Source organism: Xenopus laevis, chromosome 7S (assembly GCF_017654675.1).
Source record: "Xenopus laevis strain J_2021 chromosome 7S, Xenopus_laevis_v10.1, whole genome shotgun sequence".
Lineage (NCBI taxonomy): Eukaryota > Metazoa > Chordata > Amphibia > Anura > Pipidae > Xenopus > Xenopus laevis.
The window spans coordinates 27,145,016-27,167,528 of NC_054384.1; the positions used below are offsets into that span (position 1 = coordinate 27,145,016).

General features: G+C 37.1%; 1 protein-coding gene across 4 annotated transcripts in view; it reads left to right on the plus strand.

The window, feature by feature from the left end:
- Positions 1 to 22,513, plus strand: part of LOC108697469 (cartilage acidic protein 1) — a 307,659-nt gene that overhangs the window by 265,794 nt on the left and 19,352 nt on the right. For all 4 annotated transcript variants that reach the window (XM_041571030.1, XM_041571029.1, XM_018227528.2 and 1 more), the window contains exons 9-10: positions 15,753 to 15,835; positions 21,407 to 21,507. In XM_041571030.1, coding sequence (XP_041426964.1) covers positions 15,753 to 15,835; positions 21,407 to 21,507 — 184 coding nt within the window. The remainder of the gene's footprint in view (positions 1 to 15,752; positions 15,836 to 21,406; positions 21,508 to 22,513) is intronic.

Below are 22,513 nucleotides of genomic sequence, written 5' to 3' on the forward strand. Positions count from 1 at the left end.
GCAGAATACAGAATAGCTCATATGCGTATAAGCATTGATGCAAATGTTGCTGTTTGGGAAAAGCAGAGGGAAGTTTTGATGTGTATTTTATTCTCTTCTCCCTTTATCCTAGAATAAGAGCCTTTTACATATTTGATTGGAATAAGTACATTTGCAGTGATTGTAATTTGTGGAGATGCCACACGCTTCAGGTGTCTGTGTTGAAACCATCCTTATTTATTATTCATGATTGTGAAATGAGCCTGTATAATATACTCTGTTTTAGAAACCAGCAGCAATTGGATATGCAGTCAGTCAATTCCCCCCCTTTATCTGTCCCCACGTCCTTCTTTTCCTTGTTTTTAACATTATTTATATAAACTACATTTTCCCAGCTAGCATCTTCCCTTGCAACCCAGGAGGAATGTTGTATCTTTAACAGTTATTGTTTCCCATACTGTGTATGTTCGATAACTTTTGTTGACACCTTTAGTGGATGTTTAACAGAAGGCTGGCAGAACCTTTTCCAGCAAAGATGCACTGCTGTAATTTTAGTATTGAAACTGCAGAATTGTCTAGAGATCTGAAACTAAATTGCAGTTGCCTTTGGTACGTGCATGCTGGGTCGACCATTCCAAACAATATGCGTGTGTGTGTACCATGAATATTAGTCAATTCATTGATCAAGCTGGTTGAAAAATGTGACTATGGACCATGCCTGCCAATACTTGGAGGTACTTGCTGCTGTTTAGAACTAAAAAGAAAGGTAGCCAATCCTGTGGTCAGATACTGTATAGGATAAACCAGTGTATACCTTTAATATATATTCATTAGTTATTCCATTCACCGTATCGTGCATAATATCATGTCTTTTTGTTCTCAGGGCTTTGAACAATTATTTAATTGACATGGATATGGTAACCAATTAAAAAAACCCAGATAACATGCATACAAGTGCATAATACAGGTATGGGACCTGTTATCCAAAATGCTTGGGACCTGGGGGTTTTCAGATGCAAGATATTTTTATAATTTTGAACTCCATAACTTAAGGCTACTAAAAAAGTAGCTAAACCCAATAGTATTGTTTTGTTTCCAGTGATGGTCAGTAATATCTTAGTTAAGATTAAATACACAGTGTCAGGCCTGGCGGCTTTAAAGGTTGGCGTGGGGGGGTTAAGAAAGTTGTGCCTCTATCCAGGCAATAAATCAGGGCAGGCAGCTGTCTATCGTAATCAGGAGTCAAAGTAGGTGGTCAAGCCAGAACCTATATTCAGGCATTGAACCCGGGTCTCTGGTGTCCTTCTATTTAGAATTTTCATGCCGAAAAGCAGTACAACGATGTCATGCTTCACCGAGTCACAACGCAATGCAGTGATGTTGTGACACGACCATGGGCACCTCCATGTTGCAGCAAAAGTGAAGCTCTCCAGAATGGAGTGCTCCTGACACACAGTACAGTTCTGTCATTAAAATCACTTTTACAAATGTGAATTATTTGATTAAAATGGAGTCAATGGATAAAATGGAGTCTATGGGAGATGGCCTTCCCGTAATTCCGACCTTTCTGGATAACGGGAATCAGCATAAACTAAAATCAAAATACAAATAAATGTATACTAAATATATAGATAAATGAGTTGTGATCTATCATATGAAACCTTTTTGTAGAAATACACGTTGTGTGCACTTTAATTTAAATAGCAGGTGATGTATTAGTATCTACTGTATTCTCCCCATCATGTCATAATAGACACATTGAAGCTCTGCACTCTTCTACAAGACTTTTTATTGTGTCAACATCTTTACAGTACAGATATACGCCTCTGTTGTTATGAATCATTACCATAGACATAATAACAAATGGTTCTACTTTGAGCCAAGTGCACAGCTATTCCGCGTGCATTATTTACGAAAGAAAACTTGCTTTTCCCATAATGTGGTGAGAACGGGCTGTGGCAGCACATAAGACACAATTGACTGAGTCACTGTCATTGGGGTGATATCTTCATTGAATTCACTGTCTTGCACTCAAAGGCATTATTCATTTTAGTAATTAGCTTCTTTCCTTTTTGCACTAAGTTGGTTCCTACCTATGAGAAGCATCACGTATAGAAAGAAATAGTAGAAAGAGCTCTGTATTTTAATTGACAAGCTTGCTGGCCATTCTACAATTTTATTGTGCTATCTCAAGTTGGTTATTCATCACATTTTTATGTTTTCCTAATAAGGAACATAAACCAGGAAGGAGAGTCAGTGAAAGACACTATTCCCTATGAGATGTTCCAATTACTTGTTTAGATAGTAAGTGCTCTGGGGTTGTTTGATGGAATGTTTTCTCACCTAAGGAGGAAATTATTTTAGCAGGTTGTTAAAGGGTATGTAAACCATCCATAAAACTCTCCCACACCGCCCCTATATCCCTCAAGTAAGTGGCCGAAACTTAATTATAGGTTTACCAGTAAGTATCCTGCTTAACAGGCTAATTCAGTCATCTTGCTGTTAACTAACATAGAAATGATTGTGCTATTTTGGCTTTCAGATTTTGGTACAGAAATCAAACATCATAAGGCTGCCCAGACAGTTGTTTGTTCAGTGTCTAATGCTTCCAGCTCCAATTGTAAGAAAAAAAAGAAGAGATCCAACAAGAGGCACTAGAAAGACTTGCTAGTCAGTATTTGCAAGGTGGCAAAAGGGAAAAAATTATTTAAAATTTCTCAGTCTTTTTTTCCCCAGACCAGGGCCAGGCCAAGCCAGGGCACCCTAGATAACCCAGCTGGTCACCCCACTCCACCCCTTCCTGCACACACACAACGTAGCAGAGGAGAGCATCAGGGGAGTGGGGAAAGGAAGGATGGAGCGATGGAGGGAGGGGAGAGTGACAGAGGAGAGGAGAGTGCCGCAGAGGAGACAAGGAGTAGATAGTGCCTAGCGCCCCCCTATTGTTGCACCCTAGGCATGTGCCTCTTCTGCCGGGGTATCCACGAAATACCCGCTGTCAGGATTTGAGAGGAAAAAGCCCAGAGTGACCCACGAGTACCCAACAGAGGTAATAAGGAGCTACCCAGCATTCCTGCTGATTTGTTACCTCACTTTTGGTTCCTGAGTCAGTCCTGCCCTAAAATACTGACATCCGTTCTGGTTCGTAGGCGTTTGGAATGCTCAGGAAGGCACTTCTTCAGGGGAGGTTTGGGTAGGGAAAGACATTCGACACAACGTGGGTGCGTGGGTCCATGTCAGATTGCAGATACACGGGTCAGGTCTGAGTTTACAAAAACAGATTCTAATTGATGTTATATACAAGTTTACATTGTCTGTAGAAATGCAAGAGCAATTGGAATTCAAAAGGTTGGCACTTATAAATGACTTATGGGGCTATGAAGTCACTATGTTTTCCCAAGAGCAGTAACTAATAGCAATCAATCAACACGTGGAGGCTTTAATAAAGGTTGAATTTATTTAACCTTTAGCTGCACTTATAGACCAAAGCTCATAGTATCGGGGGGGGGGGGGTTGTTGCCATCTTTACTTGTGGTTTTGTTTGATAATTATAAAGGAGGGGTAACTTGAATGTTAGAGCATCCAGTGTTGTCTAGTAAGTTAGCAATGAAATATATATAATACGGAGACGAGGAGACAATTATTATACTTACATACATAGTTACATAGTTAGTTACATACATAGTTAAATTGGGTTGAAAAAAGACAAAGTCCATCAAGTTCAACCCCTCCAAATGAAAACCCAGCATCCATACACACACCCCTCCCTACTTTTAATTAAAATTCTATATACCCATACCTATACTAACTATAGAGTTTAGTATCACAATAGCCTTTAATATTATGTCTGTCCAAGAAATCATCCAAGCCACTCTTAAAGGCATTAACTGAATCAGCCATCACAACATCACCCGGCAGTGCATTCCACAACCTCACTGTCCTGACTGTGAAGAACCCTCTACGTTGCTTCAAATGAAAGTTATTTTCTTCTAGTCTAAAGGGGAGGCCTCTGGTACGGTGATCCACTTTATGGGTAAAAAGGTCCCCTGCCATTTGTCTATAATGTCCTCTAATGTACTTGTAAAGTGTAATCATGTCCCCTCGCAAGCGCCTTTTTTCCAGAGAAAACAACCCCAAACTTGACAGTCTACCCTCATAATTTAAGTCTTCCGTCCCTTAAATTTAATTTACCAGTGAAAAAAGACCTAGCAGCTTCCCAGTTAGCAGTCAGACACTTCCTCAATACAGGCAGAATCTCTGTTCTTTATAGTACACAGTCCCAACATAAACCCTGTATTCCCCAGTTGTTACCCCTTAAGCAGAGAGTTAGCTCTCCTGTGTCTCATATGGCAGGTAGCAGTTTAGTCTTCCTCTATTTCACTGCAGGATTTTTATGTGAGCAGCCTGCTTTGAAGGAACATTATGCTGGTTAATGGATTCTAAAAAAACAAGTGCTGAGTATTACTTTTGTACTTTTATGTACTTCTTTTTTTTCTCAAGGTACTGATGAATAAAGCCAAGCATTCTTTTGTCGCTCCGAATGATTACTGATTAATGAAAGTCAATGATATTTTTCTTTGGCAGAACCAAGTATTATGGAAATGCTACACATATTAATACATTTAGCTATTTGTTTACCATAACCAGTCCACCAAAAAGTTGAAGAACAGTGGAAAATGACTACTACTCATCAATAGGATATAATTCCCTTGTAGAAGGCCATCTTTGCCTGCTTGGGCATGCCTGTTAAGGTGCCAGCCTTGATGGAGTGTCGATAATAAAGCTCCTTTACAAACAGAACTGCAGCATGTGAACATGGATGCAAATTCATGCTCATATAGACACTAAGGGGTTATTTATTAAAGTTCGATTTTTTCTTGTAGGAGTTTTAAACGGGAAAAACAAAAAAGAAATGTATTTAACCCCGAGGCTGCTAAAAGTCTGAATAAAAAAAGTACTCCAACTTAGACCTGCCAATATCATGTAGAAGCCAATGGCAGATATTCCGTTCCGCAGTTGGAAGATATATTGATCTGTGCTGGGTTTCCTACAATAATCCGAAGAATTTGTGGTTTTCGGGCGTCAAAACCGAAAAAAAGCACCATTAGGATTTTTTCAAAATTTTATCAAGTCTTTTCCTGCGCCAGATTTTTTGGAGTAAATTTATTGATGAATACGGTAAAAATTTGGATTGGAGTTTGGTCAAAGTGGTTTTAAGAAAATAGTGAAAATGTTTAAGATTTTAGTATATAATAAAGTATAAAATGTACCTGCACCCAAACAAGCTCTTTGCATTTCTATGTACATGCTCTGTTCTCCAATGTACCCCCCACCCCGCAGCCTGTTGAATAATGTGCCAGTGCGTCTATGGATGCTTTTAACCCTGGACCTGGCTGCTGTATCAAGTGGATGGTATTAATAGCTGAAACAGTGAATCCCATGCTAATTCATTTATTAAAGTTGTCTGCATTGGCATGGAGGGAGTAACTCACAGAAACACGCATGATAAATGTTACGCTGTGTGGCAGGCTCAAGTTAGCAACTGCCTGGTGCATTGTTGGAAAAGAACAAGACGGATAGTGCCCGAAAATGTACTTTGCATACATCTGTGCATTTGTAAATGAGTCTTCTATAATATATGTAGAATATATGTAAAAACACTAAGGGGCAGTTTTATCAGCATCCAAGTTCCAGGGGAATAGAAAAACATGGACGCAGGGAAAAAGTTTGTAAAATTTGTGCGACTTTTTTCTCGAATGCTAGCTTATATAAGTAAAAATTAGACAAAATATTCCAGCGCGTATTTTTATGGAAAAAAAGTTTCATTCATTTTCAATGATTGTCAATTTGTCAACGCGCGTCAATTTTTATGCGCACAACAATTCTGACACGCAACAATTTCTTTTTGACGCAGCAGGTTTTTTTAATGCAAATTTTACTGCAGTTTCAAAAAAACATTATTCAGCGGCGAAACGCAGAAATTCGCTAAAAATCTGTTCCCGGTAAAGTTATTCGTCCATCACTTATTGCGACTATTCCAGGTCTCTTGCATTTTTTCCGCATCCGTGGTTTTTCTCTGCATTTTTTTCGAATAGAGAAACCCCAACCCAATTTTTTGATAAAGCAGCTCCTTAAATCAAGTTGGTTTTCTTCTCAATTTGAGAAAAACGCAGAGAAAAAACATGGAAAAAAGTATTTTCTGAAACCTCGAATATTTAGAATTTATTAAAGGAAAAAACCATGAAAGTTGCCAGAAATTTCTAACTTCTTAGCCTCATTGAAAATGAATGGGACAATGAGATTCTCGCTGATATGCAACTTTTTTCTCCTTAAAAAAACGTGCGCAGGAATATTATGTCACATTTTTACTTAAAGGGAAACTGTCATGGGAAAGATTTTTTTTTTCAAAATGAATCTGGTAATAGTGCTGCTCCAGCAGAATTCTGCACTGAAATTCATTTCTCAAAAGAGCAAACAGATTTTTTTTATATTCAATTTTGAAATCTGACAAGGGGCTAGACATATTGTCAATTTCCCAGCTGCCCCAAGTCATGTGACTTGTGCTCTGATAAACTTCAATCACTCTTTACTGCTGTACTGCAAGTTGGAGTGATATCACCCCCTCCCTTCCCCCCCCCCAGCAGCCAAACAACAGAACAATGGGAAGGTAACCAGATAGCAGCTCCCTAACACAAGATAACAGCTGCCTGGTAGATCTAAGAACAACACTCAATAGTAAAAACCCATGTCCCACTGAGACACATTCAGTTACATTGAGAAGGAAAAACAGCAGCCTGCCAGAAAGCATTTCTCTCCTAAAGTGCAGGCACAAGTCACATGACATGGGGCAGCTGGGAAATTGACAAATGTCATATTTGCTCTTTTGAGAAATGGATTTCAGTGCAGAATTCTTCTGGAGCAGCACTATTAACTGATGAGTTTTGAAAAAAACATGTTTTCCAATGACAGGATCCCTTTAAATAAGATAGCATTTGGGGGGAGAAAAGTCACACATTTTGTCAGCCTTTTTTCCTCCCACAAACTCGTATTCTGATAAATCTGTCCAAACCATCCTCTACATGATTCATCTGTACTCTGGTGGATGCTTATCCCACTTATTCGCCACTCAGTATCTCATCAGACTAATACCATATAGCATTCTCCTTAGCTAATAAAGACACTCTCTCAGTAATATGAATGGTGAGATTTGCAATGCTAAGATGCAGCTCTAATAATACAGTACGCTTGATTTTGAGTCAGACACGTAGAACAGGCCCAGCTGCAGATGCAAAAAGAGAAGACATGAAACATGACACAAATTGCCTCTCAATTACCTGCAAGGATTAATGTCAAACCATCAGCATTTAGAGGCAGTACAATTTGCAATAAAACATCCTGTATAAATGTCAGAAGTAAACTAAGCTGTTTCAGTAAGTCTACATACAAATCCGATGTGTGAAAATAACGTTACTAAATAAACAGTTAGCAACATTTTTATATACCAGGTCTAATAAAAAGCATTTACAGGAGCATTTAAATTAATAGAAATTATTGTTTTTGGCATATCCAAATGGTGGTCTGGTTTTTCTTTCTAGTGTTAAGTCACATTTTCATAATCTTTTCTTTGTTTTCTCATTTTTGAGTGATCAGGTTCCCCTCGTACCACCAGTACAGGCATCAGCTATCAGGCTACTCACTTATCTGAGTCTGGGGTTTACAATCAATAGAGAAGGAAACCTATACTAATTTAATTGACTACAAATCAATATGCTGATTTTACAAGGGGTGCGTGAGAAGACCATTAATGAGGAGCTGTGTCCTAAGATACATGTGTTCCTGAATGTTGTCATATATAAAAAAAAAATGTATTTACTTATTCTCTATTATTTTAAGGTATTGGAGATAGGGGTTGTAATTCAGGAGCAGCTGAAGATTTGTAGGTTTAAGATCTCCAATTAAGCATTTTATTCAGAGAAATAAATTTGCATGTGCATATTATATGAACCATATCTCATTCTGCACCTCCCACATGTAAAGGGGAAAATCATTCATTTAATTTTCTAATGACAATAATTTCATTGTGCTCTAGACAGTTATTAACTTCATATACCTATTCTCTTCATTTGGGCAAGGAAGCCGGAACTACTAACTGGTTGGGGGAATATTTTTTTCCATTTTATCCACATTTTTAAAAATGATTTCCTTTTTCTCTGTAGTAATAATAAACAGTACTTTGTACTTGATCCAAACTAAGATTTAATTAATCCTTATTGGACGCAGAACCAGCCTATTGGGTTTATTTAATGTTTAAATTATTTTCTAGTAGACTGAATCCCAGTAGACATGGCATTATTTCATTATGTTCAGTCCCAGCATAAAGAAAATACAAGTAGTAAAAACCTAATGCCATAGTTCCTATGGCATTGGGGGAGGGAAAAGACCATTTGGCAGTACTCACTAGGGGGTTTAAGGAGACCCCATAATAGAGATATAGTATGGTATATATTCTCCACTGATTTAATCTATGATATCAAACAAAGCTTCTCTTAGAAATCACCTGTTGCAATAACAAGTTTCCATTGCACATCCTTGGTTCAGCCCAAAGGTTTTTGGTGAAGAATGTCAAAAAAAAGACCTTGGCTTGGAGTCCTTGTAGATGATAAACTTGGCTGTAGCAAGCAATGCCAGTCAGCAGCATCAAGGGCAAATAAGGTCTTGAGCTGTATTAAAAGGGGCGGGAGGAGGGGGTCATTCTTCCACTTTATAGAACATTAGTAAGGCCCCATCTAGAATATACTGTACAGTTTTGGTCTCCAGCGCTCAAAAAGGACATTGACATATTAAATTAGAGAGGGTACAGAGAAGGGCAACTAAGCTGGTAAAAGGTATGGAAAATCTTAGCTATGAGGAAAGACTGGCCAAATTGGGGATGTTCATGCTGGAGAAGAGGCGCTTAAGGGGTGATATGATAACTATGTATAAATATATAAGGAGATCATATAATAATCTCTCTAATGCTTTATTTACCAGTAGGTCTTTCCAGCTGACACAAGGTCACCCATTCCGATTAGAAGAAAAGAGGTTCCGCCTAAATATTCGAAAGGGGTTTTTTACAGTGAGAGCTGTGAAGATGTGGAATGCTCTCCCTGAATCAGTTGTACAGGCTGATACATTAGATAAATATAGGTCCAATTCAGATAATACCTCTACCAATGGCCGTTCTCCCATTGAACCTAATCCACAGAAAAAGAAAAAAGTACAGATTCAACACTTGATCAAATATTAGGACCAAAATGTCGTTTTGTCTCTTTATGCTCGAAAAATATTGGAGATCTTTTATCACCAAGTCTTGTACAAAGCTCCGAATCCATCCATAGTACTTGGTTAAATACAAAGGGATGTACAAATGTGGAGCTCGTAAATGTATTACTTGCAGCTATGTGGACAAAATCACAACCTTTTGGTCTTCTCAATCCAATAAAACATGTAAAATTAAACAATATATCAATTGTAACTCGAAAAATGTTGTATATCTCATCACATGTAAAAAATGCTTTCAGCAATATGTTGGACAAACAAGTCGTACTCTAAAAGAAAGGATTAGAGAACACATACGTAACAAAGGATGAAAATAGCTCAACTACTATAGCTAGGCACTAATTGTAGCAATGGCTCTCTTTCCTTCTTCTCAGTAACTGGCATAGAAAAAATCTCAGCACATCTTAGAGGTGGTGATGTTTTAAACAAACTACTTAAACAAGAAGCTAAGTGGATATTTTTTCTAGAAACTAGACAGCCATTCGGCATGAACTTTGAATATTATGTTACTAGGGTTGCCACCTTTTCTTATATTTATATTTTTACCGGCTGGTGGTGGACGGGAACAAAAGGGGCAGGCTGTGACATCAAAAGGGGTGGGCCGTGATGTCAAAAGGGGCGGGCCGTGATGTCAAAAGGGGCGGGCCGTGATGTCAAAAGGGGCAACAGCCCGGAGAACCAAAGAATGAGGAGAAAAGATAAGTTACAGGGGATTGGGGGCAGGCCGAGGGCTCTTTTTGAAGGGTATGACAAATTTATCGGCAGCTACATTGCCGGTAAATTTGTAATACTGGCCCCGGCCATGGAAGGTGTTTAACTTGCTAGGACGGTAAAATACCGGCCGGGTGGCAACCCTAAATGTTACCTGTTTCGTATAAAAATATAAATCTTTGAAAATGTATAGTCACCCTACATATATACACATACACTGAATATTTAAACTTTTTTATACTATTTAAACTAAAATACAATGCTGCTATTTAACTGCTTTAACAATTTACAAAAACGTCCAATTTTAACTTTGTAATTGTATTTTTATGTATAAAGTTTTTTGATAGACATTCAATCTGTAACCTTAATCTATAATCATACTTGTGGATTGGCCAAAGTAAGACTGATTACTATAGTCCTACCTCTAATTACCACCCCCAATTTGGATTGGCAGTTAGACACATGCGACTGGTTACTTTTCATTTAAATATGATTGTGTGTTAAATGTTTATTTAGCCTATGACTAAGTGCCCCATGGCACGAAACGCGTAAGGCCTTTGCTGTGATGGTTTTGTTTCAATAAACTAATTTTTTTTACTACATCTATTTCTGGAGTGTGATCCAGTTTGTGCCAGCCCATCACTATTTTTTTTACTTGCTACATTGCCTTCCTGAGCTGAAGGTTTGGGGTTTGGGCACCTGGATCCCCCGTTTGCTTGGGTAAGTTAAGCCCAATATTACTACCCAATGCATAGGCACTGAACATTTTTCTATATATGTATCCCTGATACATAAGATAGATTTAAGAAGGGGTTGGGTGGCTTATTAGCAAGTGAGGGAATACAGGGTTATGGGAGATAGCTCATAGTACAAGTTGATCCAGGGACTGGTCCGATTGCCATTTTGGAGTCAGAAGCCGATTCCTTATTTCCGCATTTTTGTGTATACATAGCCGTTCAGTGCCCACCACCAGGCTCTGTTTATGTTTGTCAGACCGCAAAGCCAATATTTATTCTTACAGCCATCTAAATTATGTTTGCTGATGTCTTTCTACACTGCTGGAAATATAATTTCAGATCTTCTTCTTTAACCATCTTCCTTAATCCTCCTTCAGAATTACAGAATATGCAGGTTATTTCTCGTCTCATTGCATCCCGTGAAGCTCATTTTATTTCTTTTCCAGGACTAATGGGATGTTTGCTGTATCTGAATAGATTCCTTGCTCAGAACTAGAATAGATAAACAGTTGTGTCGCTTTGTAATCTGTATTTAACATACTCATATCTTTTTTATGTTATCAATGAATAACTTTCAGTTCAGGTAGTCTAGCTGATTTGTATACACAGGCAAATGCATATCAAGCTAGTTAGGTTATCAGTTGACTTGCTAATACAAGCACATTTTCATTATTATCCTTACTGTTTCAATCAAACAAAATGGGCATTACCGCATTGTTCTTTTTGGCAGGTGTGCCTAGTATTCCTAACTGGTAAAACATTTTCACCCTTGACCATGTATTCACACAACAGCTGTATACAACCCAAACCCATCATATTTCCAAAATCCCCCAACCCTTAGTCCACAATCAGGACTGTTCGCTCTAAATGAAAACACCTGGTAGAAATGGACTAGTGTAGAGGCGTTCAGTTTTTTCTGAGTAGTGGAGAGCGAAATATATTGATGTGAGCCATTCCCACGTTTGGCCTATTCAGTTAAAATGAGTAGAGATAGTATACAGTGGAACCTTAATTTTACATCCCCTGATTTTAATTTTCCCCTCATTTCACATTGTTGTTTTGTGGTCCCACCTATATATTATGCATAATACATTTCCCTGATTTTACATTTTCCTGGATTTTACACCATTTTTTTCTGGTCACCTGAAAAACATAAAATGGGGGTTCTACTGTTTTAGAATCTAATAAAGATTTGAATTCCCAGTGAATATGTCAGTAAACTTTTTATGGGGTCTTAATGGCTTATCAGAGGCAACCCTAGCATTACCAGTTATAGAGCCAAGTGTCTACTGAAGTGGTGGAACGGCCACTACCATTGCAATTACCATTGCAATCATTGGAACAGTGGACACATGATCAGTGGTATTTTACCATCTTCCAAACAAAGTTTGGTTTTGGCAGATGGCCGTAGAACACTACCTGTCTGAATGCATAATGCCAAATAGCACCATATTTATATGCACCTGAGGGCCTGTGCCTAGGGAGACAGCTTTAGAAGGACGGGCCTCATGTGGCTATATAACAAATTAATTAAAAAAATTAATTAAAAAATCTCCCCAATCGCCACCAGATACTTGTGGGAAAATTTGGCAGCTAAACGGGGGTGAAGGGTTGGAGCAGAAGTGATATCATACGTTGTTGTGTGATGTCACACACACACACATCAATTCTGCAACATGGGCGATCTGAGGTCTGGTGCCTAGAATGGCACCAGACCTAAATAGAAGGCTATTGCCAAAGGTTTACTGTTTGGGTGAATAATAATGGTCTGGGGCTCTTTCTGTGGTTTCGGCTAGGGCCCCTGGTTCCACTTAAAAAGATAGGTTTAAGGCTACAAACATACAATGACATTTAAGCCAATTTTATGCTTCCTACTTTTTCCTGTTTAAAGACAATTGTTTGTATTGAGATGTTGGACAGGAACATTCCCAGATACATTTCACCATATAGTCCAAAATTGTCTAACGTGTGCGCTAATCATTTATTCATGAAGCACAACATACCATTGCACTAAAGTGTGACCCCAGACAGATGTCCACATGTTGACAGTTTATTCTAGGTAAATTTATTTATTGTCCCAGTATTTACTAATCCCACAACCTCATACAATACTTCACTTTGCCAGTGACACATGGAGGTCTTAGATCATCTGTCCCTGTCTTTCTTTATTTTAGACTTGGCTTTGTTACCTTAAAGGACATTATAAGGACAAGTTGTAAGTGTGGACAATAAAGGACCTATTTACTAACAATTTTGCCTGCAAATTTAAGTTTATTTTTATTAATATATAATATAACAACAACACGAAAAACAGGAATATTACTATGTATCGACCACTGGGTTTTTTTTTTTGTTTTTTTTTACTCTGATCTCCATCAGGGGGTTTCTGGGAACCCTGGTAAATCCTGGGTTCCTTCAATAGCTCGAAGACTTGAATTTTACAATCCTTGAGTTATGGCAAACAGTGTTCGCTCTCTTATAACCTTCAGATGTTTTCCTTGTGATGTACAAGCCGTGCATCTGTATTAGGAAACTGCAATTCATCAAGAGTTTATGATTCTCCGGAGGCCGACAGATCCCGACCAGCATCCGAACAAATGTGTGATTGTGGCTTTAGAGTGACATATTCTCCCTGGAGAGATTCATTTTGGGCACTTAGAAAATGAAAATGGTTTGTGCTAGCATTAAATCAATAATTAGGTTGCCCTTTTTCTTTAACAGGAAATTAATGATTTTTTGTATTCATTTGCCATCCAAGAAGGAGAATGATATAAAACTATTTATTATAAAGAACTTCTTGGAATGCTGTACTTTTTATTTTTTCAAGGTTGTTTTAATTTTATTTTAATTAGTTCAAAATGACTTCTTCAGAAAGAATTGTGAGCAACAGGTACTTTGAATTTGTATGGACTTGCCTTCAACAGTCCTCATTATGTGTCTGTGATTTGTAATTGTCAGCTGTTTGATACAGAATTCCATTGTAGCCTATAATAATAGCTAGTCCTATCTTTATTTTACACTGGCACATTAAAAATTGTAATGCACCTCATAAGATAGTAATGCTCTAGTCAGAATGGCTGCTGTAATTGCCTGTTTTCAATCATTCAGCTGCAGCTGAGCTTTCTATCATGCCACTGATCATAAAGCTGTCAAAAACAAATCATATACCTGCAAATGATGCATTATTTTCCAAAGTGTGCTATGTCTTTGAATATATTTGAACTGGATTGTATAGGTATAGAGTGATATACAAGTGCAATTTGTAGACATCCAATTGGGTATCAACAAAATATATGTCTGTTTATGGCAGTGCTTAAGTTCTCTCTCTCTCTCTCTCTCTCTCTCTCTCTCTCTCTCTCTCTCTCTCTCTCTCTCTCTCAATACATTAATCAGTCTGGAATAATAAGATAATGGGCTTTAAAAAATAACTAAAGCTTAACTAAAGAAGTAGGCTAGAAATGTTATACATCATGTTTTGGGGTTCTATATTGGTCCAAGGCAACCACATCCCTTTAGCAGTAAAGATCCGTGTCTCCAAAGAGACACGGATCTTTACCCAGTAGCCCCAGTAGCTCCCCATCTTCTTTTCTGCTGATTCACTGCACATGCTCTGTGCTGCTGTCACTTATTGAGCTTAGGGACCCACTCACAATCAGGGGCACATTTACTTAGCTCGATTGAAGGATTAGAATAAAAAATACTTTGAATTTCGAAGTATTTTTTTGGCTACTTCGACCATCAAATTGGCTACTTCGACTTCGAATCGAACGATTCAAACTAAAAATCGTACGACCATTCGATAGACGAAGTACTGTCTCTTTAAAAAAAACTTGGACCACCTACTTCGCCACCTAAAACCTACCGAGGTACAATGTTAGCCAGTGGGGAAGGTCCCCATAGGCTTTCTAACCAATTTCTGATTGAAGGAAAATCGTTCGATCGATGGATTAAATTCCTTCGAATCGTTCGATTCGAAGTATTTAATCGTTCGGTTTGATCGAACGAATTGCGCTAAATCCTTCGACTACGATATACGAAGTCAAAGGATTTAACTTCGAGAGTCGAATATCGAGGGTTAATTAACCCTCGATATTCGACCAATAGTAAATGTTTGATCGAACAAATTGCGCTAAATCCTTCGACTTCGATATACAGTACTTCGATTATCGAATGGTCGAATAGTCGAACGATTTTTAGTTCGAATCCTTCGATTCGAAGTCGTAGTTGAAGTAGCCCATCCGATGGTCGAAGTAGCCCAAAAAACACTACGAAATTCGAAGTTTTTTTACTTCGAATCCTTCACTCGAAGTTAGTGAATCGGCCCCTAAATGTCTGTAAACCATGAATGCCATGAAAGTTATTAAAAGATCCAAATATAACATGTACAACCAAAAAAATTAAACATCTTTAAAACCATGAAAAGTGCTGAACGATCTGAAAAATACAAATATCTCAAAAACTTCTAAAAATTTGAGATTTGAAAAAAAAAATTCCAAAAACCTCAAAAAGTCTGAATTCATTAATAATGGTCCAATTGGATCAGCTCAGTGTTGACGTCTATGGGACCTCAACGGCTCAGTTTTGTATTTCATGGCTTTTACACTTAAAAAATCTAACATTTTTGACTTTTATAGAAATAGCAAGAACATGAATTTTTACGGAAACAAAATACGATTTGTGAAACAGAAATCCAAATTTTAGTAAATCACAAACCTTTCATGGGTATGATTTTGTAAAACTTGAAATATGACTGTTAGTAAATGGGCACCTAAGTGTTCCTGGTCTGTCCATCCAAACAAAAGGAAGTATTGTGGATTATTTTCAGAATTCTGACATTAAATACCCCATATTGAATGCAAAATCCTACATTTAAAACTTTTTTTTTGGGTTCATACTTAACATAGTCAGTCCACAAACTGTGATCAGCTTGCCAATGACTATAGAAAGGGAAATGGCAAGGCATGCATTTTGTCTAAAATATTTCACTTTTATGTGTCTGTTCTTAAGGGTTGGAAGAAGAGAACATGCTGATCCATTCATGGAAGAACTCAATCCGGGAGATGCCTCAGAACCAGATGGTCGAGGGACTGGTTAGTGTCAGATTCTTTCATTAAATGACCCATACACCAGGAATGGCAGCTTTTCATTTGCACAGGTATGGGAACTGTTATCCAGAATGCTTGGGACCTGGGGTTTTCCAGATAACAGATCTTTCTGTAATTTAGATCTTTATACCTTAAATCTACTAGAAAATAATGTAAACATTGAATAAACCCAATAGGCTGGGTTTGCTTAGAATAAGGATTAATTATATCTTAGTACAAGCTACTGTTTTATTATTACAGAAAAAAAGAAAATAATAATTATTTAATATTTATATTATTTTGATAAAATGGAGTCTATGGGAGACGGCCATTCCGTAATTCAGAACTTTCTGGATAACGGGTTTCCTGGATACCGAATTCCATACCTGTATATGAATGTATATGATGTAGATTTAAATGTGTTACTGGTATGCATTGTGGTGTGTTTGATATCAGCTCTGCTGTGTGAAGTTAGTGTTGGAACTGGCGTTATATAATTACAAAACTGAGCCAGATTTAATTTTAGATATCAGCAGTTACCCCCACATGTAGACAGTTACCCCTTTTTAATTATTACCTCACTGATCACATTCAGGCCCCCCCCCACCACTCCCAATTGAAAGATACTCAATGATACATGAGATGCAGGTGACTACAAGAGAGGACCAGAATGTTACTAATGCAATATTTTATCTTAAAAATACACAGGACTTGCCCAAAAGTTAGGTTCTTTCGGTGCAAAGTATACCCAATGATAGATAGTATCCTGGGTGTAAACCCCCTTAAAAACCTCTGGGAAAACCCTACTAAATAAGCCAATTAATAGCATTAATAAAGCTGAATTACATTTAATTACTTACAGTATATATTCAATACAACCATTTATTGCAGTTTTGATATCAGATATCAGAGTTTAAGCCAGGCAAATTCTTAAATTCTTAACTGAGCAGTTATAAAATAAAAAAATAAAAAAAATTAAATAACTTTTTGCATAACAGAATCTATATACATATGTGATCCATTCTTACTGTACTTTAAGCCAGTAATAAAGGCAGAGATCAAATTCCGAAACCATTTGCAACCTCTATGAACTGAACACAAAGGGACCCATTTACTTAGCTTGAGTGAAGGAATAGAATAAAAAAAACTTCGAATTTCGAAAAAATTTTTGGCTACTTCGACCATCGAATTGGCTGCTTCGACCTTCGACTACGACTTTGAATCATACGATTCAACTAAATAAAGGTTGGACTATTCGACCATTCGATAGTCGAAGTACTGTCTCTTTAATATAAACTTTGACTCCCTACTTCGCTACCTAAAGCCTACCGAGGTGCCATGTAAGCCTATGGGGAAGGTCCCCATAGACTTTCTATCAATTTTTTGGTCAAAGAAAAATCGTTCGATCGATGGATTAAAATCCTTCGAATCGAACGATTCAAAGGATTTAATCGTTTGATCGAACGATTTTTCGTTCGATCGTTCAATCCAACTATTTGCGGTAAATCCTTCGACTTCGATATTCGAAGTTTAAGGATTTACATTCGGCAGTCGAATATCGAGGGTTAATTAACCCTCGATATTCGACCCAAATGTGCCCCAAAATGTTGACTCTTCAGGAGTGGGAGACAGTAAATGGCCCTTTGATCCTTCTTTAATACAGTATATTTGGACGTTTATTTATTTGGAGGAAGAATTTAAACCGCATCCTCTATTAAGCAAGATGGTTCTGTTATGGTATGGAGTGCCATCTTGTGGGAGTCGTTATGCCTTTCTGTACTTGCCTAGGGAGTGTATATTCTGCTTCCTTGCTGCTAGATATGGCAGTTCTGACTTTCTGCATCGCAGGGATTCGAGCTACAGAATTACACTCAGGATCTGAGCAGAACATAGCTGGATCAATTACCCATTATCTCGGAGGATATTTTACATCTTGCTCGGCTATTACCTGAAAATGCATGCGATTTATTCATATAAATAATAAATCTTGCATCAGTACCACAGTTATATTTATCTATATATCATCTATAATACCAGGAAAACTCCCGGTGGGCCGAGGTGTCAGTGGGCCCTCCTTTCACGGCCATTCCCTATTTCAACAAAGAGGCTAAAATAGATGGAATAATAGTATGTAAAGAAAAGAGACTATCATAATACAGTGAGGAGAGGAAGAATAATAGTACTAAAAATGGGCTCTTGGTCTAAGATTAATCGGTGGGCCCCTGGTCTAAGGTTTTTTGGTGGGCCCTTGGTGTCCCAGTCCGACACTGTGTCCATTATCCGTAAAACCGTTTATCCAGAAAGCTCAGAATCACAGAAACGCTGTATCCCATAGACTTCATTTTATCCAAATAATCCAAACTTTTAAAAATAATTTCCTTTTTCTCTGTAATAATAAAACAGTAGCTTGTACTTGATCCAAACTAAGATATAATTAATCCTTATTGGAAGCAAAACCAGTCTATTGAGTTTATTTAATGTTTACATGATTTTCTAGTAGGCTTAAGGTAAGAATTAAGGAAAAATTAAATTTTTGTGAAAACCTCAGGTCCCGAGCGTTCTGGATAACAGGTCCCTTACCTATAATGCTATATAATCCTACACAACAATCACCATCATCAGTGCAATCTGACACTACTAGAACTACATAGTGTGGCACAGGCATTTATTCGGGCATTTTGCTTTGCAATTGTGTATGTGTGTGTGTGTGTGTGTGTGTGTGTATATATATATATATATATATGTATATATATTTATATATATATATATAATGTCCAAACAGGTGAACGCACTCTTTCCGGATTTTAAATACATAAATGGGTGCGTAGGTCAAATCTTCCAATATAATAAAGCAAATGGATCCGCACTCCTTAGTAATCGTGAAGAAATAGATGTGGTTTATTCACAATGCATTTCCATGCATTGTGAATAAAGCACATCTAATTCTTCACGATTACTAAGGAGTGCGGATCCATTTGCTTTATTATATATATATATATATATATATATATATATATATATATATATATATATATGTATATATATATATATATACCTGTATATATGTAAAATAATACAAAAAGAGTTCAGCACACCTTTAATAAGTATATAAATATGACCCAGGTGCTACTCTCAAAAGCTCCATACAAAAATATCCAAAATGAGGTGCACACAAGGAACCTTTTTAATTAATTAAAAAGTCTCAAATTTTATTAAATCCATATTTAAAAAATTGGTCAACGTTTCGTTCTGTGCCTAAGACCTTTCTCAAGACATATATGACCCAGGTGCTACACTCAGAAGCAAAAATGCATAAAAAAACAAAAAATGATGTGCACACCGGGAACCTTTTTAAATAAGTAAAAAATTCTCAATCTTTATTTAATACATAATTAAAAATACAGGTCTGTATAGAAGAGCCGTAAAGCACTGCTTTAAGCATATCATTAGTTATAATCAGTGCTTAGTGATTTAATTTGTCACATGACTCGCTGAAACCTGAGTATTATTAAAATAATGTGCACTCTATTGTAAAAAATTTGAGGATATTAGAAGTTACTTCTGAATTCCATGACCTGTTTAAAATAACAAGGCCACATGCCTGCAGCCTTGTGCTTTTATATGGCCATGGTGACTTCTAATAGCCTCATATCATAACAAGCCTCATATCATAACAAGGGGTTGAATTATTCTATATATATATATATATATATATATATATATATATATATATATATATATATATATATAGGGAGTGTGTACATGGTACATGTTGTTCTTACTTATGAAATAAAACATTTAATAATTATTAGAAAAATAAGAATTATAAATGTTATTACCACTTACAGTTAAATATAACTACTGTTTAATTAAATTTTTAAAACCTATTTTATTTCCATAATTATTATTACTGTTATTGCTCACCATATTGTCCATACCATGAATTGGTGGTGTGAATTAGAAGCAGTGCTTATGTCAGTGTCATTTTAAGGTTACACCAGGGGGTGGCACTATAGATTTATTCGCTGTACAGTGTCCTCTCAGAGGCTAAACATAGTTACTAAACCTGCAATTACAACTTGTATTCATATGCAGTAAATTTTAAAAAAGTTTTTTTTAAATTTATTGTTTTGTACTGACTGTCAGGAATATATAACGATTTGAAAGGATTTAGACTGGGGATGCACCAAATCCTGATTCCGGTTTGAGATTCGGCTGAATCAAAGCTTTTTTCAGCAGGTTCCAAGAACCTTGCCGAATCAAATCCGAACCATTAAAATCACGTAACTTTAGGGGGTTATTTATCAAAATCTGAAACTTTCTCACTATTTTCTGAAACTACTCCGACCAAATCCGCACTGACTTCCCCCCCTATTAATCAATATATTTTCACAAATTTTTCTTGTGCGGAAAAAGTCACAGTAAAATGGGAAACAAATCTAAATCCTACGTTTTTTTGGATTGTGCACTCAAAACCTACGTGTTTTTTTTCGTAAAATTGCCGAACGCTATGATTTTTTTTTAATTAAACCCGACGCAACTCAACAAATCTTCCAATTCTTAACGGGACATTTGCCTTTGAGTTTGACAAATCCCCAAAAATAGCTTTTTTTCTCTGGAAAAAATTGTATTTTCCCCTTTAAAAGTCTAGAAAAATACGGAGCTTTATAAATAACCATCAATTGCCGATGCGGTAATGGCGAAGCTCACCTGGAGTTGTCTGTCCTCCTGCTCGATCGCAGCTCTCTCGATACAACGGTCACTCCTTACCAATTCATGCACCAATTAACCAAATCGCTGCGGAGCGCTGATCAAGGATTACTCAGGAGTCTGGCACTTGTAACATCAATTTTCGGCTTTATTCAGACGCACGTGAAAGTTACATTGGTGGGTGTGCAATTCTAACGCGTTTCGTGCCCTAGGACTGGGCTCTTCATCAGAATAAGCCCCTTGGTCACTTGATTTAGGGGAAAGAATTTTCTTTCCCCCTTATCTCTTTCCTAATTTGCAAATGCTTATTAGGACTTGAATTTAGACCCATCCGAATCCAAAAAATAGGGATTCGGTGCATCACTTATTCCAACAATTTTCTTCCATGTTAGAATGAATCATGAGCTTGTAGCTATTGGTTAAGGTTAGCCTCAGACTCCTGAAAATCCTGGTCTGAATCTGAACTATCTGCTTCTTATTACTTTACGTAAGTCACTTATATGCCACTTTACCTCTTTTAATTTGTCTAATTGAATTATGGGTATGGGATTTAATATTTGAAAACCCTTAATCCAGCAGGTTTTGATATAAATATGTGCTTATTATGTCATATTTAAGATAACAATTATTGATTTGTATGATGATTTGCTGTTTATCTGCATTGTTTCCTTCCAAAGGCGATGTTTGCAGATATATGGGATAATGTAATAAAAAGTCTTATGTTTGCCCACATCTACAGCTGACCTGTAAATGCTATCTGCTAATTGGTTGCTATGGGTTACTAGACTAGTAGTTACTTAAGACTATTTATTACATTTGTGTCCCATGTGTGGCTCACTCACTTGCAGTTTTTTGGTGTTTTTGCAGGGGGAGCAGTGACAGATTTTGATGGAGATGGAATGTTGGATCTAATCTTGTCCCATGGTGAATCCATGGCCCAGCCTTTATCTGTGTTCAAAGGAAAGCAGGTACAATGCCTTGCAATTTAGTGTCATAGACGTTTCCAAGCTGAAATACTTTCACCCACTAACCTAGGCTTCACCATCTGTTCAAATCCTAAATGACTAGAAGCCTAAAACAGTTTGAGCTAGTAGTAGTAGTAGTTGTTGACTTTTTCAGTTCACCTCTTTGGTCGGAATATTTGACATCATATTTCACCCCAAATCTTATCCTAATTTACCTTTGAGGTGGGATTCTATACAGCAAATAGGCATTTTTCTCAAATCTCACCCTACCTGAACATCAGCCTTAGTCTCCAACGACCACTAAAGGCCTTCCCGGTTTCTACAATAATGATTAGCCAGTATTGGGTCCATTTGTCTTATTTACTAAAATGTATAATACTGAAGTTCTGTATCTTGTAAATTATGTATCTAAGCAACAAAAATTCACCCCAAAGTTGTACCCAATAATTCATTTATTAATTTCATTAAATGGCTATAGAACTTTTTGCTACTTAAAGGGCTCATAAACCTTCTATGTTTCTGTAATACTACTCCTACAATACTATCAGTGGTAAGTGAATGCTGGCAGCTATATATCAGTAGCTTCAGTGCTGTAGTCTTGAAACAACATTGCTTTTTATGTCCAGCACCTCAGTTAGGGCAAGAAGACCCTCCAATGGAAATTTTGCCTACTCTATGTATTCCCCCTTTTTACTGCAATCATAAAAACGAAACTCTAAGGGGCAGATTTATCAAAGGTCGAATTTCGAAGTGAAATATACTTCGAAATTCGATCATCGAATGGCTATACTTCAACTTCGAATATCTAAGTTTTTTTAACCGAATTTGACCGTTTTGATTCGAACGATTTCAGCGATCGATCGAACAATCTTACTTCGACTACAAAAAACCTGAGAAAAATGCATTAGAAGGTCCCCATAGGCTAACATAGCACTTCGGCAGTTTTAATTTGGCGAACTATTGAAGTCGAAGTTTTTTTAAAGAGACAGTGCTTTGATTATCGAATATT